The following is an 18,624-nucleotide window of genomic DNA, read 5'->3' on the forward strand; positions in this document are numbered from 1 at the left end:
GGAGGAAACTGGACAATGGCGGGATGTGAGAGGCGCCACGTTTTCTCTCTATTTCTCCCTCTCTCCTCCTCTGCAAAGTCTAAACTCCTTGGTTCTGGGGCTCAGTGATTGTACATGTTCTCTCTTTGTCCTTTAATCTGCTTTATACTCTTATATAGTTTGGTTCCCTATTTCAGAGGATATCTTTTCAAAACTACAGAGAAATGGATTACAATGACAAGAGATTAACATGTGACATTTCTTCTTCTTCACAGGGTGTCCTGATCAATTCTTCAACCAAATGATCCCTGAATTTGAAAAAAAAAAAAAAAAAAGTCATTATTTTATTTTGCTAATCAGAATCCTTAAGTCAGGATTTCAGTATGTATGAACCAGGTGCTATCAACATTCCTCCATGCTGCCTTTACTGTGACTCAAACACATCATCTTATATACCTAGTGATTTCATGTTTATTACTGTATGTTTACTGACCTGGCCCAGGTCAAAGCTTGTTGTGATCACCATGAAGGATAATGATTGATCTAAATGAGCCACTCTTGTCAGGGTGTGTACATATCTGTGATTTTGTGTGTTGTTTTCTGGGTGTGACACTGTGTAGGTGGTGCTCCGTTGGCCTGAAGTGTCTCAGTTGCTGATTGTGCCTCTGTGTCAATCCTGTGTTGTGCTTTTGTCTTCCAGCGTGATGCCGCTGAAAAACAGGAAGCTCGTCTTCCCGTGCACTGAAGGCAGGGCAGGACGCCGACAAGGCCAACACATTTTTGTCCCTGCAGAGGCACCAGTGCCCTCTGATTGATAATAAAAGAGAACATCCTTATTGTGTGTCATTACTGAAATAAACATGTACGCTGATGACACCATGCTCTTCCTTCTTATTAAAACAGTTTACTTATGCACATACAGCAGGATGTCAGAGCAAAATAGAGAATATGTTCTGCTTTTCATGAGCTCTGAGCATATGACAGAGATACGATGCTGGGTTTCTTCTTGGCAGTTATAATGCGTTGCCTCGTTGTCTGGCAGGACCATGCGTGTTCTTATTTGTCAATCACTCTCAGGCCACGCGCCCACTATCTTTGGCAAAGATCAGCAGTGTGCTGCATTCTGCATTCTCCACTAAATCTCACAATCCTTGCCCTTTGTCCAGCTACACACACACTCTACAGTCCCACCTTTAATGCTACACTGCTTACTCCACCCATTCCGGCCTTTTTTTCTAATTTGTTGCTATTCAGTACAACCACGCTCCCTCTCTATCTGGACTGCATGCTCTGAACACACACTTTCTGCAGACAGAGCAGAATAAATGGTGTGTGTCCTGCAGCCCTGCATAGCCGATTGCATGATCACATGTGCAGCACAGGGCAGATATTCTGTGTTCAGGGTGACTTTGTCATGGTGCGCTGGGGGCTGGAGATACACAATCAGTAGCAGAGTTTATATTTAACTATGTAGGGAAAAAGACACGCACACACTAGGCAAACCCAAAGCAAACCCAAAGCAACACATGCCTGGGGATTGTTATCTCACTACGAACAGATATGACCAGACATGACCCACGAAATGAAAAGGTGATAGTAAAAAAGAGGTCAATGTTATTTCCCCTGTTTTGTTATGGTGACACAGCACATGAGGGTTTATCCTTCACGTTTCCAGCACACCTTATGGAATGCAGGCAGTGTGAGTTTAAGGGCAGGGCTTTGAAGGCTCTAATCCTCAGGAATGAAGACAAGTGATTTTAAAGAATGGGCTCAGCATTTGTCCCAACCAGCTGATCGCTTAATCTTCTGTCATCTCCTGACAACGGGTGCAGTCGAACCAAACTGGTGTGACTGGTGTTTTAGAATGAGGAAACAGAATTATAGTGTGCATAGGTGTCCTCTAATATCCAGTGTTAATAGCTTTGAAAAGAGAGATTAAAGTGTAATTATTACCTGACCTCTTTCCTCTGGTTCAAACCTCTTCAAGGCTCAAACGCTGACACACTAAGATAAAGTGGGCTAGTATGGGGAAACCGCTGAGGGAGAATAAGAGAGACACAGGGAGAGAAGGGGTAGGCTGTGCCCTTGTCCAAAAGAAATAATGGGAGGAGTTAAGAGCAGCAAAAACTTCCTCAGTCACTGACATGCTGTCTGGGAAAGCCTCTGTAGCACTCAAAGCCACTCACTCACTCACTGACTGACACACTTTTTCTGTTTTTCTTCTGCTGGGCTTTTGGGATGACAGAGGGAGAATGACGGCATTTTCAGCAACTGTCATGAGATTCAATCCACTGGTGAAGCAGTGAAAGCGCTCACACGCACGCCCTGTGAGATACATATGTAGACACACACATTCTTTCACGCACATGAGGAATGAATTGAGAGGGGGAAGCTGGAGGCACCACAGAGGTAAGAGTTTGTTCTTTTACTTTGTTTAACATGCTTAAAGTCTTCTGTTTAGCAGGTTAAACTCTGCTGTACCATAAAGTTGTGTGGGGGCACAGGATGAAGAGGAGCTATAAATGTACAGTTACTGCCATGTAGTGATTTCAGTTCCTTATTTTGCTCACTTATGTGTGTTAATGTATGTTCAGTCGCCTCAAGAGCAGAAAACAAAACTATTTACAATACCCTGTAGTCTTCTTGTGTCTCTTCCTCAATTTTTATTAAGTAGAAATCTGCCAGACCATGAGAAAAACCTGATCCATCCACAAAGCCTTACAAATTTGTAATCATAGTTGCACTATGTTGTATAAATGCTGCTATGCACCACTGTGGGAATCTCCCTGCAGGGATCTCTGTCCCAGACACACAGGCATGAGAGTGAGCAAACGGGGGGCTATGCTAAACTTAGAGTCCAAACCCCTTGTCTCATATTACTCTCCCACTGCTAACTCCTGTACCACATTTTCCAAATCTACAAACCAAGATTGTACACAGACACACACACACACACATACACGATAGCAAACAACCTCTGCTTGTCATGATTTTGAGCATACCCAGACACTGCTGACACCATATGTTTCTCATTAGGCTGAATGCTATTGTCATGGACCGCTGAGTGTCACAATTGCAGTTCAAGCTTTTGCTGTGGTTTCAGACTGTGTGGGGAGGAAAGGGTCATTTATGGTATGTGGTCACTGGTCTCATCAACCCCTGTTGTTACAGGAAGAGAACACTGAGCTTGTAGCTTTACTTGGTTTTAATCATAAATAACATAATGAGACTTTAGCAACGCTGCCTGCAGTGAGTGAGGACTGGTTTGTACAGTCAGGAATAATCAACAGGTGTTCCTTTATAGTGACAATATCTGCACGTTTTGAAGAGGATGTCACTGAAGACAACTGTTGCCCTTCATGCAGCTTTTAGTGCAAAACAAAGCCAGAGCATGTGACCACACATATCAGCCTTGAGCAGCCTGTGTTTATTAGATTAGACAGAATCTGTTGCACTATGAGAAACAAGCGGGGGAGTCCAAAGAGTATCAGGATATGCTCTGACACGCCTTCGGCCTGTTTACAGCTTTCTGCCTCATAGGACACACACGCACAGATCCAATGGTGACCATTCAGCTGACACATAAACAAGATGAAGAGGTGGGTCTCTAACAAGCACATCAGCCACTTCGTCTGCAAGCAGAGGAACAATCAGGGAACAGAAGAGGGAGAAAGCCCATGCAGTTGCTTCCCTCAATTGGTCACATCAAATTAGTTTAGCAGAGGAGCCTTAATGCACTTAGTTTCAGAGGATTTACAGTTTTGACCATAAAAAGAGAAATATACTTCCACGTAGAGTTATGAAGATTTGAAAATTTGTAGTTTTAATAGAATTCTTGGATGATGCTGACAAGTTGCATTATGGGAAATGCAGTGATTTTGGAGATGTGGCTTATACTTGTACAAGACCTTGCAGTGCCTGAAATCTCAGCAGCCATGCTATATTATGAAAAATAACTTTATCTAGCTAAACAGGGTGGCTTTACTCTACAGTATCCATTCAAACCCCTTTCAGATCTGTCTGACTTCATCACATATTATCAAAAACAAGGTTTAACCAAGTCCCGGATCAAAACTAATGCTCTGTTTCTTAAGTCCAAATACTTTCACAAACGAAAAAAATGTGTCTTTACTCATCGAATCATTCCAGTTAACTTTCATCAATGTGCAGTTCATGAATACAGTTCTTGTTGTGGATATACTATTAATGGTACAGTTATATAATGTTAAACTTGTCTGTCGCCTCATTTGAAAGCAGAGGTATAACACTTTTATCTTGTGAATCTTGTGATGCTGCTGAATCTTTATCCTATGATCTATCTTCCCCTGCAGCAACACTTCATGATCTCAGATGCTATCAGATCTGCTTAGCATCATTATTAAGAGCTGTTTTCTATTCTCCAGGGAACCAGATTTACAGTCATTTTGAGATATTTGAAGGCTGTGAGACAAAACAAAAGGTCACTTTGTTTTTATTATATAGTAAGTCCTTTAGGTTGACTCAAAGCCACTTTTTAAAAGATTTCTTGAATCCAGACCAAACTATCCTGCAGTGTGAGGAGCAACTAAAGCAATCATTAGGTTAGTTTTAAAGAAAAGTTATCCTTATTTAACTACATCAGAGTTAACCTTTCTGACAATGGCAGTTTAATGAATGCTTAGAGGAGGTACTGTCAAAATAAACTGGAAAACATTTTCCTTTACAAGAATTGAATAGCTCATTATATAAAACTCTCTTCTAAAAGGAAATAAAAGTATTTATTGAACATGACAAGGTAAATCCAGTTTTCACAGCAGTTTTTCAGTTACGACAAGAGTCTGCAACCTATGGCTCTAGAGCCTCATGCAGCTCTTTAAATCCTTGGGTTAGTGTTAGGGTAAGGGTTAACCCAGTGGTTCCCTGAAGCTTTGAATAAATGTGATTATTATATGTATTGTTTATTTTTGTTACAAAAAATATTAACAAAGCCTTGGCACTGAACAAAACCGTGTTAACCCCTATGCTAACCCTAACCAGGCATTAACCCTAATCCTCCAAAATACACCAACCCTAACCCTAACCCTAAAAATCACTAACCCTAACCATTACCCTAACTATATCCCTATCCCTAAAATACGCTAACACTAACCCTAACCCTATCTCTAAAGCACACAAACCCTCACCCTAACCCTAACCCTAAAACACACTAACCCTAACCATATCCCTAAAATACACTAACCCCAACCCTTACCCTAAAACGCACTTACACTAACCCTATCCCTAAAATACGCTAACCCTAACCCTAACCCTATCCCTAAAGCACGCCAACCCTAACCCTAACCATATTCCTATCCCTAAAATACGCTGACCCTAACCCTATCCCTAAAACACGCTAACCCTAACACTAGAACACACTAACCCTGACCCTAACCCTATCCCTAAAGCACACAATCTCTAACCCTCACCTTAACCCTAACTCTCAACACACTAACCCTGACCCTAATACACACAAACCTTAACCCTAAAAACCCTCACCTAAATCCTAACACTAAACAAAAATAATGATTTAACTTTTTTTTTTTTCAACTAAATATGCATCACATCTTGCAATAAAGCATGTAACCTCTCTACTTTACCTCCCTGAACATCAACAGCCCACCAACTTTGCCTTTGCCTTTACCTGTTGCTAACCTCAAGTAAGAAAGAAAAGGAAGAAAACAAATTAGGTTTTGTGGTTTCTGACATGAATCCAAGTGAGATAAAGAAAAATGTCTCCTTTGATAGTAAAGATTGCATACCTCTGCCAAAGATTTAGGATATCCATACATGGTACCTAAATGTTTCCACTTAAACTAAGCTCCTCCAAAATTAACCAATCTTTTATAATAACCTACCTGTCTAAAAATAAACTCAGCAATCCTCTTCTCTATTTTCTCATCACCTGAACTATCAAAGTGTTAACACTGTTCTCAGTCAGGGGCAAAGTTTTCTCTGCCCTGGTCATTAAAACAATTATTTAAGTAAAAATATTTACCTTTTATGACATCAAAAATACTTTTGTTAAATGTTCCTGTATATTCACTGAAAACTGCTTTGAGACCTTGTTAAATGTGTTTTTATAAATGAATGCTTGAAAACATTGTAAATGTCTGTTTTACAGCTTGTGTCTCCATAAAACGTGATTGCCAAGATGAAAGCAATTCTGAAAAGATAAACTCTTGTTGGGAATAACACACCCTGACAAATGATAGCTTACTGGAAAGGCCATGGGAAGTAATTGAAAATATATTGGAGACATACATATATGTTTACTACATGGGCCAAAAATGATTTTCTTAAAGCACAATCATCAAAGATTTTTTTTTCTTCAACTCAGATAACACACAAACTAAACTTTCCTGAGCAACTTCAGTCAGCACATTAGGACTTTTAGTGTACTTTTAGTGTCAACTGGATATGATATTCAGTTTATGAACTTAAACTTATATTGGATTCAAACTTTGATTGAATGAATGGTGTAAAAGGAATTTTCTTGGTTGCTAGTTTTTGAATATACATTTATGAATCTTGAAGCCACTAACAAAAAGCTTTCATGAACCTTTTTGTATTCTCTATGTTTACTTAACTTCTTATAACAATATCATACAGCTGTAATATCCACATATATAATGTTTTAACTTTAACCTAAACTTTGTAACACAGCAGAGAACCAACATAAACATCTTGTCAGATAAGCTGTTTATGGGGAAAGAAAAGCTGTCACATATCCTAAGTCAACTCAAGACTAATCAGTTATATGACACGTGGAAATGTTGGGAGAGCTAGCGGCTCTCTCTCAGCTAACCATAGACTGCACAAAACATGGGCAAAGACTAAGTTATGTGACCATTTTGTTCCAAGCATGATGAAGCCAAATGATCACAATATTAGCAATGATGATTCAGTGTCAATTTCAGTTAATAGACTAAAAGGTGGAGCTGAGGTGAACTTTTGCCATTGTGGCAAACAGCTACACGAACCTGTCATTTAGTTCAGCCATGCCTCTACTTATGCAAACCAGTGCATTTTGACAGCAAATAGATCAGGGATGGCCAACCAATTAGAGGCCAAGAGCCACAAAAATAACCATAGTACTACAGAGAACCATGTCACACATGTGGTCTTACAAACACACTTCCTCTCTCACAAAAACAAAAGACATAAAATGAAATTCAAAACATTTCCAATTTTCAAAGCGAGGTTTATTGTGTCTGTTAGTGTGTTTAAATTTGTACTAGAGAAGAGAAAATGAAACTTAAGTATCAATCTGTACACCCAAACATTGATCAACACTGAACCCAACGCTGGCATCAGTATATCAATATTTTAGATTGATCGGCACACCAGTACTCATAACTTAATAAATACATTTTTGTGAATGGATCGAAGACTCACACACCAAAAGGCAAAGCGCCACATGCAGCTCGCAAGTCGCAGTTGGCCACACCTGAAATAGATGATCACCTTTTATACTGCATGTCCAGGGAAAGAAATGTAAATATGTTTCATTGTTGTAAAAATGACATTTTTGCATGGGTGTTACTGGTGATTCTGAGGCTTTGACAGCCAGCCTCCAGGTTGGACACTTGAGGGAGCTGCAGTTTTCTGCAATGACTTTATTTTCCAAGACTGTTGACTGACACTTCATTGTGCAAGAACCCCCAAAAAGTTCATTTTAACACCAGTTTAACCTCTGAATTGGCGAATAACCGCAAAGCAGCACCAGGGGTTTCCAATTAAATCTCAAAAGGGAGCCACGCCACCCTTGGACACCGCTGAGGCACACCCCTGCTTATCTCTTCCACAGATCATAGTGCTTCATATTCAAGATACTTCAGATTTTTTCACGACAGAGCACACCCTTCTTCTGTTATCTGCATTAAAATTAAACCTTTCACAGTCACACTCTGACTTTCTAAATCTCCTCTATCTGATCTCCTTTCTGTTCATATGTTGACCTCACCTTAGTGCAGGAGGGTGTTACCAGTGTGTGTTCATGCCATATCATCTGTCCTTTGCCCATCCGACGGCAGCAGGCAGGGTTGTGTGGAGCTGTGTGTTGTGTATAACATGATCCTCGATCTATGCCACTGGGCCACTCACCCTCTTGCTGACCTTGCAGCCTGTCCCTGGGTGGCATTGCCTTACAGTGGCTCAGCAGGCCATCCTCCACACACACACACACACACACACACACACACACACACACACACACACACACACACACACACACACACACACACACACACACACACACACACACACACACACACACACACACACACATTGTCTTTGTGGCACACATTCTGAGCATATTTTCACACACGCATACTATAGGGAAAGTCTCGCTGAGGCCTGCCACCCCCCACACACACTCATACCAATCGCAGAGAGTGCTTTGTGCATTCACTGACTGACTGGGCAGCTACTGAAGAGAGGGAGGGAGAAATGAGAGGGAAAGAGAGGGAGAGGATGGTGGGAGGAGGGAGATGGAGACAGCAAGAGACAGAGGGATTAAAAACAGGAGCAGTCCCAGACAGATAGAGAGGAAGAAGAAGAAGAGATAAAGCTCATTTAGACACATGAGACCCATCCTGTGCACAGTAACTGGTGGAAAGACAGAGTGAGGGAGGCAGGAAAGAGACTACAGAAGTAGAGGAAGGGAAACAGGGCTTGTCCGGCAGAGAGGAAGAGAGTGAGTTGTTGTTTAAGAGGCTGAGGGGGGAACTGATGGGATGGCATTGATCTCTGGGAGTTGCCGGCTCCTGAGCCAGATGGCATCTTGTTGCTGCAGACCGCTGCTCAACTCCTGCTGCTGTGGACCCTTCATCAAAGTCTGCCTCTCCTCCTTCACAGGTCTGTCCCAGCCTGTTCTCTGTGATACTACTACGGCACCTTCATGAGATGAGTGCTACATTCAGATAGACAGGAGCGTAGGTCTAGACTCAACATGGGTAACACACTTAGCCATGAAGGTAAAAAGGGCATGGAGTGTTTCTGTTTCATAGCAGCATGACTGTGCTTGTGATGACTGAAGCAGTCCTGTTGGTGCTAACTGTGCTCTGTGTCGTGGGATGGAGAAGAAAAGGCTTTTGTCCTCTTTGGCCAAATGTCACATTGTATTGTGTTTCTAAGTTGTGCATCTTGTTGTGTTATTGCTTTACAACAAGATAACGCTGTTTTGTTCTCTTGTGGCACTGACAAAGCATGACAGAGAGGACGTGTTTTAATCAAAGTGATCACTTTCTGTTTGTTAATGTGTGGTCCTCAGTATCCTGCGTGTTGACTCAGAGTGGTGTGTGACTGTTTGTCTGAAACGTGTGGCGTGCTGACAGGGAAGTAGAGGAGTCAGGGGCAGGGCAGCTGTTTGAGCCTGAAGGCTCGTCTGATGTCAGTGCAGCTGTGTCCCTGTCTTTTCTACGTCACTGAATTCCCCCAGACCCCCGTTAACACCCGCACTAACTACTGGCTTGAACTTGGTCATCCCAGAGTACACTGCTGCTTCCATACCCCATGTGACATTAACTCCCCTCATATGCCCCTCATATTTTCTACATTTTAAGAATTATCCTGTAAGGGGGCAAAGTAAGGGCCTGTGTCCACTTACTGCATTTCTTATGATGTCAATGCCTACAGCCTCAAATTAGAGTGCTCCAAGCCAGCACTTTCTATTCTGATCATGGAAATTACATCCCTTAAAAGAGATCAGACTGTTTTAATGGGTTCTTTATTGTGTCATAATTGCGTTTGTTCAAAGAAATAAAAACAAATAATAAAACAATGAATAGATTTTTTTTTTAAAAAGGAACATGGAAACTAGAAATTGAAATTGTGTCGTAGCATTAGCAGCAGTTCAGATCTAGAAGTTATACTTTGTAAAAAATAAGTCAGATTAGTTTTGCTTCTTCCTTGTTGACATCAGATGCTTGATTTTTGTTGGATAGTAACAGAAATGTGACATAAAAGCATATGACGGTACAACAGAAGATTAAGGTCACGTTTAGAATTAAAAAAACACAATTTACGTGAACATACTTGAAATTCACCAGTATTTAGTTGTTAATTTATGAGATAAAATACATCAAATTATTAAGATTATGCCTTAAAACAAACCTTATTCTGAAAGGTTTAATCAGAGAAGCAGCCGTCCACCTACGCAAAGAGGATAAAATAAGAGTGTCTTATTGATTTTAGTTATGCTTATGTTGATCGTCAGTTTTGACAAAAAGCTTCTTGATATCTTTGCCAATAGTTTGCGCATGGAGCACAGAAGGCGTAGTGGTCTAGGTTGTGCGCCATGAGGTTCACCCTCGGGCAGATGACCTGGGTTCAATCCAGCTTGTGGTATCTTTCCCCACTCTCTGCTATATCCACTGTCCTCCTCTATCTGACCAAAGGAATAAAAGCCCTAAAAATACAGTTTTTGAAAAAAAAATAGTTTGTAAGAGAACCTGGGGCTGTCTCACGAAGGCAGCTAAACTCTTTGTACCATAAGCTACCATGCACATCAGTCAACAGGGTCCTAATGCTTACAACAGTATGATGCTGATGTGCCAAAAGATTAAGTATTTCCTTATTTACGAAACCTTTACTCAAGTATAACTTCACAAGATGCTCCTTTTACTTGCTTTTATACAGACAGCTCTGATAGCCTAGCTAAAATAGCTAGGCTATCAGCTAGGCTTTTTTTAAAAACATGTTTCTAACCATTTGTTGTATGACGCTGTTCCAAAGTAGAACTATTTTCAACTAAGACTGCGGCCACAGCAAAAACAAAAAACAAGAAACAGCTAACACTGAGGTCATCTGGGGGCTTCTAGTGGTGAGCACTGGCACACTGCCATGTGCTGCCAGTCTAAAAAAGCGGTTGGTGGACACAGGCCCTTCTTGAACTTCTTTCAGTGCAGTGTAACCTTAGCCAGAGAACTACAGCTGACATATTAAGTACAGCTTGATTCCTGATGTGCATCACTAGTGTGATCGAACTGAAGAAAAGCTGGAGAAAAAATTAACCATTTTTTGTTTGTTTATTAATAAACCTATTTTCAAGTGTGGCACAGAAACTTTGTGGAGTTTTGCTAGTTTCCAAGTAAAATCTCACAGCTATACTCTGGAACATATAAATTACTACATTAACTTAATAATAAAAAATAGATTAATTGCATTGACCTGAATGAAAACTTTTGGAGAAGCTCATGTTAAAATTTTAAAAGCAGAAAGCAGCTTACATATTTTTTCATACTAAGGTTGTTAAAACTCATTCATTTACGTTTTCACAGACATTTCTCCTGCTGAGTTGGACGCTCTTTGGCGGGAACCACCCTACACTCTTGGGGGTGAACACTTCTCAGGAAATGACAGCATGACTCAAGGTAGACTACGTTTCTCATCTTCAGTCTGAAACCATGCTGTTGTGCCACGCTTTGTAAACTTGGAGCATAAACAACATCATGGGGCTTGTTTGCGAGCTGTGCTGCTGTCTGTGTGGTCACAGCAGAGGAAGTGTTTGGGACATCCTCTCAGCACAATGGAACAAACCAGGGGAAGCCCGCCACAGCTTAACTGATACTATATGAATATTTTTAGTGGGGGAATTTCACGGATGTTCATTTAAAATTAATTGCAACATGTTATAAATAAAAGGCAATATTAACAATTTTATTTTATTCTCTGAAACTATGAAAGAGTCACAGGAAGTGAGTAGCAGAATCCTCTATAGCTTAACCCTATATTCCTGAAAGTATCACATTTGACGTCAGATGTAGATGTAGAGTTGGAGAAACAGAATTTAATTACCACACGCTGTGAGCTAGAACAAACGCCTAGAGAACATTAACTGCATTAACTTTTAACACCTTTATATTCAGGTGATAAACTTTAACAGCTCTTGCTGAAAATGTATTCCTCCTTAACCATTTAACTCTTTCACTGTTGGTTTCTATTTTCTGCCAAATGTTTTCTCTCATCAGTTTTTATCTCACAGGAAAGACTTCAAAACCATTGTTGTAATTCAAGTTAAACCTGTCTTTAGATGTTTCAGTAAGAGTAGAACAGAGGTTGCCATCATCATCTTCACCATCTATTATCACGCTCATAGTTAAATCTCCAACACTGTCCGAGACTTACATCGTGATATGAGCTTTCTTTGAACCTGCTTTCATCACACAAAAAACACAAACTAGAGCTGGGTATTGATAACTTCTATTTACTTCAAGGTCCCATATTATACAAAAATCACTTTATTAAGTCTTTCAGTGAAATTTGTGGGTCTTTGGCTTTCCTCCCAGCCCACAAAATGTGATATATAATGACAAAATGTAATGCTTGTGAATGTAAAATCCTGACCTAAAAGGAGCTGTTTGGATTTTAGTGATTTGCCGACGTCAGCGAGTCCCTTTTTTTGACCAATCAGGAGCAAGTCTGACCTGATTGGTCCACCGGAGCAGATAACTCCCAACCATTGCCTCGAACCCCTTCTTGCCCACTCATCACTGCTTTGTTTTTGGCTGTAAACAGCTACATAGTTCCATGCACAAGCTTCCCATCTCGGAAGAAGACAAGACTGAGTGGCTAGAGTTCATTTATCAAGGAAATGTGCCCGCTACACTCAGTAAAACTCTGCATGTGTGTGCTAGTCACTTCACGGCCGACTGCTTTTCCAACTTTGGACAGTACAACAGAGGGCTAGCAAATAGACTGGTCCTGAATCCAGGCGCATTACCAACCATCCGCCAACAAACCTCTGACCCTGGAATTGTGAGTATGTTAAATGCTGTGTGCTGTGGAGCAGATGTAAGAGCTTTTCTTCAATGTCCCCCCTGTCTCTGTGTTAGCTTTAGGATGCTAACTTTAGCGGTGGTTAGCCTGTTGTTTTAGCCTGTAATGATACGGTAAATGAGCTTCGCTGTCTTCTAATCATTGTGCACTCGGAGCTCGTGGCCCCGCTCTCAGTGACGTGGAAGAGCAGGGCGGTATCAGCGGTGGCTCATTTACATATGAAGGCCACGCCCACTAAATCAGACCGTTCTGAACAGAGGGGCTATGAGAGCCTGGAAATAATGCTGCTGTGCTTGATTCATTGGCTTTTTGGACCAAAACATGTTACTGCCATTTCATGAAGACATCAATGATCCATATTAAACTGCAGAAAAGGAGCAGAATATGGGACCTTTAAATACTCAATTAACTGTTGTTGAAAACCTGTAAAACTGACATTTTGTGCACAGAAAATTATATTCATATTGGTAAGGCGAATCGGTAATGGCATTGCTTTCAATAGAATCTTATCAGTACCCATCCCTGACCCAAAACATTGCTCTGTTTTAGAAACATGTCTCCCTTAGCATGGGTGAATAAACACCACATCTAATCTGTGAGACAGACAGACAGACGATAGCAATCTCAGCGCCATCTAACAGCTTATGTCCTGATTTTGTTTCCTCTCTCAGGTGCAGGTGAGGAGGAGGACGGTCCTCTGGTGGAGTCAGGTGAAGGAGGGGTGGAGCCTGACAGCTACTGGAAGAGGAAAGCAGCCTTCCTTCGAGGAAGTACCATAACACTGGGAGAGAAATTCTCTCCAGGTAGATTTGATGATGCTTTTCCCTTCAGTTAATTTCTGGACATTTATTATTCTACAGAAAATCTAGCTGGTACATTAGCCGCTCTGCGCTTGTTATCTTATTACATGCAGAAGCATTTCTCATGCATACTCTATCCATGCATACTGATGAGGCATAATTCCCTGTCTACTAATGTTTTACTCACTCAGCAGTTTTGCTCCATCCATCACGCTCCCCCAGGTTCTTCCTCTCAAATGGATTTAAAAGGCCACACTGAGAGTCCAATAAGAAGCCATAATAGCTCTGGTATTCCTCCAGGGGCAACGTTGTACCCACGGAGTGTCTCTCTGAAATATGTGCTCTCCTAGAAAATCTTTAATGAACTCCTGAGAGTTTTGTCTCTTTTTCTTGTAGAAAAAAAAGATGGTTGCATTCCAGTCTCAGTTTTATTTCAACCTCATTTTAGTTTCTGACTACAGACAGAGAAATACAGTCATTTGTGCAAGTGTGATGGATCAGCTAAAGGATTGTAATAAATCATTTGTCCCTTTATTCACTGGCAACTCTTAGCAGACAATGGATGCCAAGTCCTTTCTCTGAGCTAATCTGTATTTCTAAGCTTATTTGCATTGGATTAGATTTGAGTCCACATTATTCTACTAGGACAAACAATGAAATTCAGTTAGGAGTTATTCATCACTGCATTCCTCTTTGTCTAGAAATTGTGCTGTTGTTCACTGGGAGGAGACGCTCCAGTGGGGATCCTGACCGCGCCCTACAGGAGGCGCTGCGCACCCGACTCCGAGTGGTGGAGAGCAACAGCCAGGACGTCATCCAACTCTTTAAAGTGAGTGACAGTCAGACCTGACAGTGCAGACCTTACAGAGGCATCACACACCACTCAAACATGTCTTAAGGAACCATGAGTTGCATTAAGTCATGAGGGAGCAGATAATGCAGTGTAATGGTACAGACTGTGTATTGTGTTCCTGATACATCAGACTTGTTTCTGCAGGACCTGTCAGCACGTCTGGTGTCTGTCCACGCTGAGAAGGACAGATTTGTACTCACATTCAAGACTGTGGAGGAGATCTGGAAGTTTTCAACCTACCTAGCACTGGGTAAAAAAATGACAAATCAAACATTTTTTACATCAGGTCCTTCATGAGCAGGACATGTTTCTTCCAGAGTCACACTTTAAAAGCAGTCAGGGTTGAGCTATATTTGAAGTTAAATCACAGGAGATACAAAGCTGTCTGGTTATCACGGTTGTCAGGCACCTGTCATAGGAATCTCAATCTCAAAACCCACTGGCTGTTGTGTGATGAAACTGTGTGATGAAAATGTGTGCTTGTAAAACAAAAAGCAACTTTTTGGGGCTTCCAACACAGACACCTAGCCAAGACACCTTTTTTCAAGAATTACTTTAATTTTATGTTTAAATTGTAGCTTACGATAGATTACAGTTTTTCTCAGTTGCTTTGGTTCATTTCTCAGAATTGAAATTCTCAAAACTACTTGTTCAATCTTCACATCATCGAGTCATTTTTGCCCATCAAAAAAGTAGCTTCTTCTTTTTTTTTTTCAACAAGTTGCAACTTCTTTGGGACATCCATGCAAATGTTTATGTATAATTTTCTGCTGTTTCCTACATTATCTGTTGCTTATATTATGTTGATCAAAATGGATTATCATGGGTCTCTGATGAATAGTTCATCTCATAAGTCTTTACATGCAAAAGTTTGAACAAGTTTTCATAATATGTCAAACATCTTTCCACACACTTCCATTAGACTTTTTTTTCCTAAATCTGTCTGGATTGTTAAATTGTTTCCTAGTCAACCCCTGCATTTCTCTAACAAATGGAAATGTGTGAAGCATTAGATCCACCAATGATCAACCAGTTTTCTGAAATAGCTCAAAGTTGCAGCTCATGAACCATCAACTGGCAAGTATGCATGTGTACTTTTTCTGTACAGATGGTGGCAACAAATTTCCTGTAAAAGGACCATAAAGATCTATCTCACTTGTGGACCATTCTCTTAAACATAAACTTACAACAGCTGAAGTTGGTTGAAGGATGCAACTGTAATTCCCACAGAACTGCATGAACAGTTTTCCCTAAAGAGACTGTTCTACGTTCACATTTCTACTTTTGTTTTTGTATTTTCCTTTGTGCTATGCAGCGTCCTCTTCTCCTTTCTGTATCATAATGATGGAGTCAGTCAACAAGTTTCACAAACAGTGAAAGTGAAAATGTGAACTTTGTCCAGTCTCTTGTAATCAATCTCCCACATAACTCCCACGTAACTTACAATTTACAATAACTGTCATCAAAACTTTTGGCATAGTTTACATCAGAACATCCTTCTGTTGTTCACTTTCATTTTGACAAACTGTCTAAGCACTCTGACTGTCCTATCCACAATGACACAAGGACTCATCATTCTGATGCACTGACACAGATATTTCATTTTGAGAAATGAACTAAGAATTTTGAGAAAGAGACTGGCTTTTGCAGGTGATCCATGGTGTTTTGCTTTTTGAAAAAACTGTTTTGAGAAAAACACTCATTGTTTTGCAAATGGAAAGGATGATTCAAGAAATGTACCAAAGCAACTGAGAAAAACTGTAATGTACTTTAAATAATCACCGATTGGAGCTGCTGTTGTAGTAAGGTGGCTTGCTTCCACCTCTTCCCCTGTCCTCAGTGACTCTTCTCATATTTACAGCCACTGGCCTGTGAAACAAATGAGGACAGGATAATTGGACTCCTGCCAAAAATAGACAAAAATCTAGTCTTGCATGCACCTTAAGTTTCTTCATCTTTAGGGACAATCTGTCTATAGAGTGCACATTACAACCATAGTTCTCAAGAGTGAGATTGTTTTGTTATCACAGACCACCTCCTCAAATACTAAAGAGTAGGACACGTGGCTCACTTTTCCCTGATATTTTTCTTTTGCTATTAAAATCTCATCACTATCATAACTTCCTAGCAAGTTGATGTTGTTTGGGATGTTGAAAAGTATCATTATAGCATTTGTATCTGAATTACATGTGCTCTGTTGCAGGTTATGTGGCTCGCTGCCTGGAGAACTTTCTGTGTGACCAGTCCGTATGGCTGGACCCGAAGCTGCTCAGTGACCTGGAGATCAACGTCACTGTGGATGAGGAACATCTGGCCACTCTCTACCTCGGCCTGCTACTCCAGGAGGGTCAGTGTGTCGCACTAATTCATTTTAGAGAGGCTGAGTGAGACATAACTTCAGTTAAAGTATGAGGTGTTTTATTTTCTATAACTATGAATATTTGAAAGACTTATTGACACAAATGTCTTTAATCTGTTCACTTTAATTATACAGCACAAGGCTGTCGCTGCCATTTAATCTTATTACTTCTAATCCACTTTCAGTGACCCCAATTAACACTTTGAAAGCCTTAGTAATACGCTGCCAAAAGACTTACCAAAGTACTCTTATATTCATTAGAAGAGCCAATGACCCTGAATATACACAACTGATATATTTTATTTCACAAATTATAATTACAATCAAAACTATGCCTATTCTACACCTCAAATCTCAAGTCAGAGTGATCTAAAATAAGTGGATGACACTTAATGTGTGTAAATTTTTATGCATCATGAAATAATCTGCTGAAGCAAAACTAATGTTCTGTTTTTCCTCTAAGAATGCATATTGATTTCCTCTGGCTACACTACTTTCTCCTGAACATTTCCCAGAGGCAAAACGCTTCATGGAATTATATAATAGGACTGCAGCGCTGGCAAATAGTGATGAGAATTACATTAACTTAATAGAGGGGAATATAAAACATCCATCATTTCCGGGGCTGAATGAGGGCACACTAGTTGTTGCAATTTTGCTGATCCTAAACTTTAGTGTGTTAATTCTTTACCAACATTAAATGCTGACTGAAACACTTTCCACATCACGTTTCAAACCTATAATATCTTTATGTGTGTGTGTGTGTGTGTTTGAGGATCTGAAGAGTTGTGACAGGTCAGCTAACACACCTGTGTCTTTGCAGGATCTTTCTTTGCTAAGGCACTTTTCACAAGGAGTGATGAAGATGAGGATGATGAAGAGCAGCTGTCGTTCAAAAAAAATGACTTGCTGATGGTGAGGGACACGGGACAGGACAACATGTGGGAAGGAACCATGCTCTCCACAGGAAACCACGGCCTGGTGCCAGTCAATGCCATGCAGCCGCTGCCTTATCCCTTCTATCAGTGAGTCACGGCGTGTTCCTCCAATGAGCAGCTTCTGCTGTAAGCTGAAAGCAGCAGTTTGATCAATCTGTCATCCCGTGAGAGCGTTTATCAAAATAAGAAGAGCAGTGGCAGAAATGCTCTACATTGAAACATGAGTTCCTACCGTTTTATTAACCTTACTTCCTGTTTGCTTTAGGTGGTTCCTGAGGAAGTACCCGGGCAATACTGGATGCACGCCATCAGAAAAGGAACAATTTGAGCACTCCTTAGGTAAAGACATTCTGCATGTAATGTCAGCTTACACACAAAATCCTGTACAGTGACCTATACTCAGACACTGACAGTTTAAACTAGAGCCAGGCTAAAACTCTGGATGTTTTTTTTTTTATTAGTGGGACTAATTTGGGCCTAACACTGAGATATCACTTAGTGCATAAGAAATTATTAATAAAACAATCTTGTGATACTATTTATTGGACTGCATGTATGAAGTGAGTAATAATGCTATTGTTGTTTTGGTTGTGGGCTTTCTTTGCCATAACAATACTGCAGCTGCCTGCAGCACATGTAGCAGAAAACCGCATCTTACTCAAGCAACTTTTGGGGTTTTAAGCCTGTGACATGAACCAATTTCAGGATGCACGACTCAAAAGTTCCAACAAAAAAGAGACTCTTTATGAGAGTGAAAAATAAGGCAGGATTTTAACAGAAAATCACTGATGTAGAGAAAGTAAAAACACGAAATCAAGGCAATGTTGGGAAAAACTAAGTATGGGAAAAACAACAAAATAATTCTGTAAAACAAAACGAAAAAGAAAATCTTCAGAAATA

The 18,624-nt window shown here is 40.4% G+C and overlaps 1 protein-coding gene across 4 annotated transcripts in view; it reads left to right on the forward strand.

Moving 5' to 3' along the window:
* Positions 1-2,148: 2,148 nt before the first annotated feature.
* sh3tc2 (SH3 domain and tetratricopeptide repeats 2) overlaps positions 2,149-18,624 on the forward strand; it is a 29,243-nt gene continuing 12,767 nt past the window's right edge. Inside the window, exons 1-8 of one of the 4 annotated variants that reach the window (XM_074674672.1) lie at positions 2,149-2,388; positions 11,277-11,369; positions 13,446-13,577; positions 14,276-14,403; positions 14,572-14,677; positions 16,631-16,774; positions 17,610-17,811; positions 17,990-18,063. In XM_074674672.1, the coding sequence (XP_074530773.1) occupies positions 2,346-2,388; positions 11,277-11,369; positions 13,446-13,577; positions 14,276-14,403; positions 14,572-14,677; positions 16,631-16,774; positions 17,610-17,811; positions 17,990-18,063 (922 nt within the window). In that variant the 5' untranslated portion in view covers positions 2,149-2,345. Of the gene's footprint in view, positions 2,389-8,471; positions 8,854-11,276; positions 11,370-13,445; positions 13,578-14,275; positions 14,404-14,571; positions 14,678-16,630; positions 16,775-17,609; positions 17,812-17,989; positions 18,064-18,624 lie in introns of those variants that run through there. The other 3 variants (XM_074674671.1, XM_074674674.1, XM_074674673.1) reach the window with 3 other exon arrangements.

This window comes from Halichoeres trimaculatus, unplaced genomic scaffold (assembly GCF_033239565.1).
Source record: "Halichoeres trimaculatus isolate MK-OKI-2021-1 unplaced genomic scaffold, fHalTri1.1 fHalTri1_scaffold_7, whole genome shotgun sequence".
In the NCBI taxonomy this organism is placed as follows: Eukaryota; Metazoa; Chordata; class Actinopteri; order Labriformes; family Labridae; genus Halichoeres; species Halichoeres trimaculatus.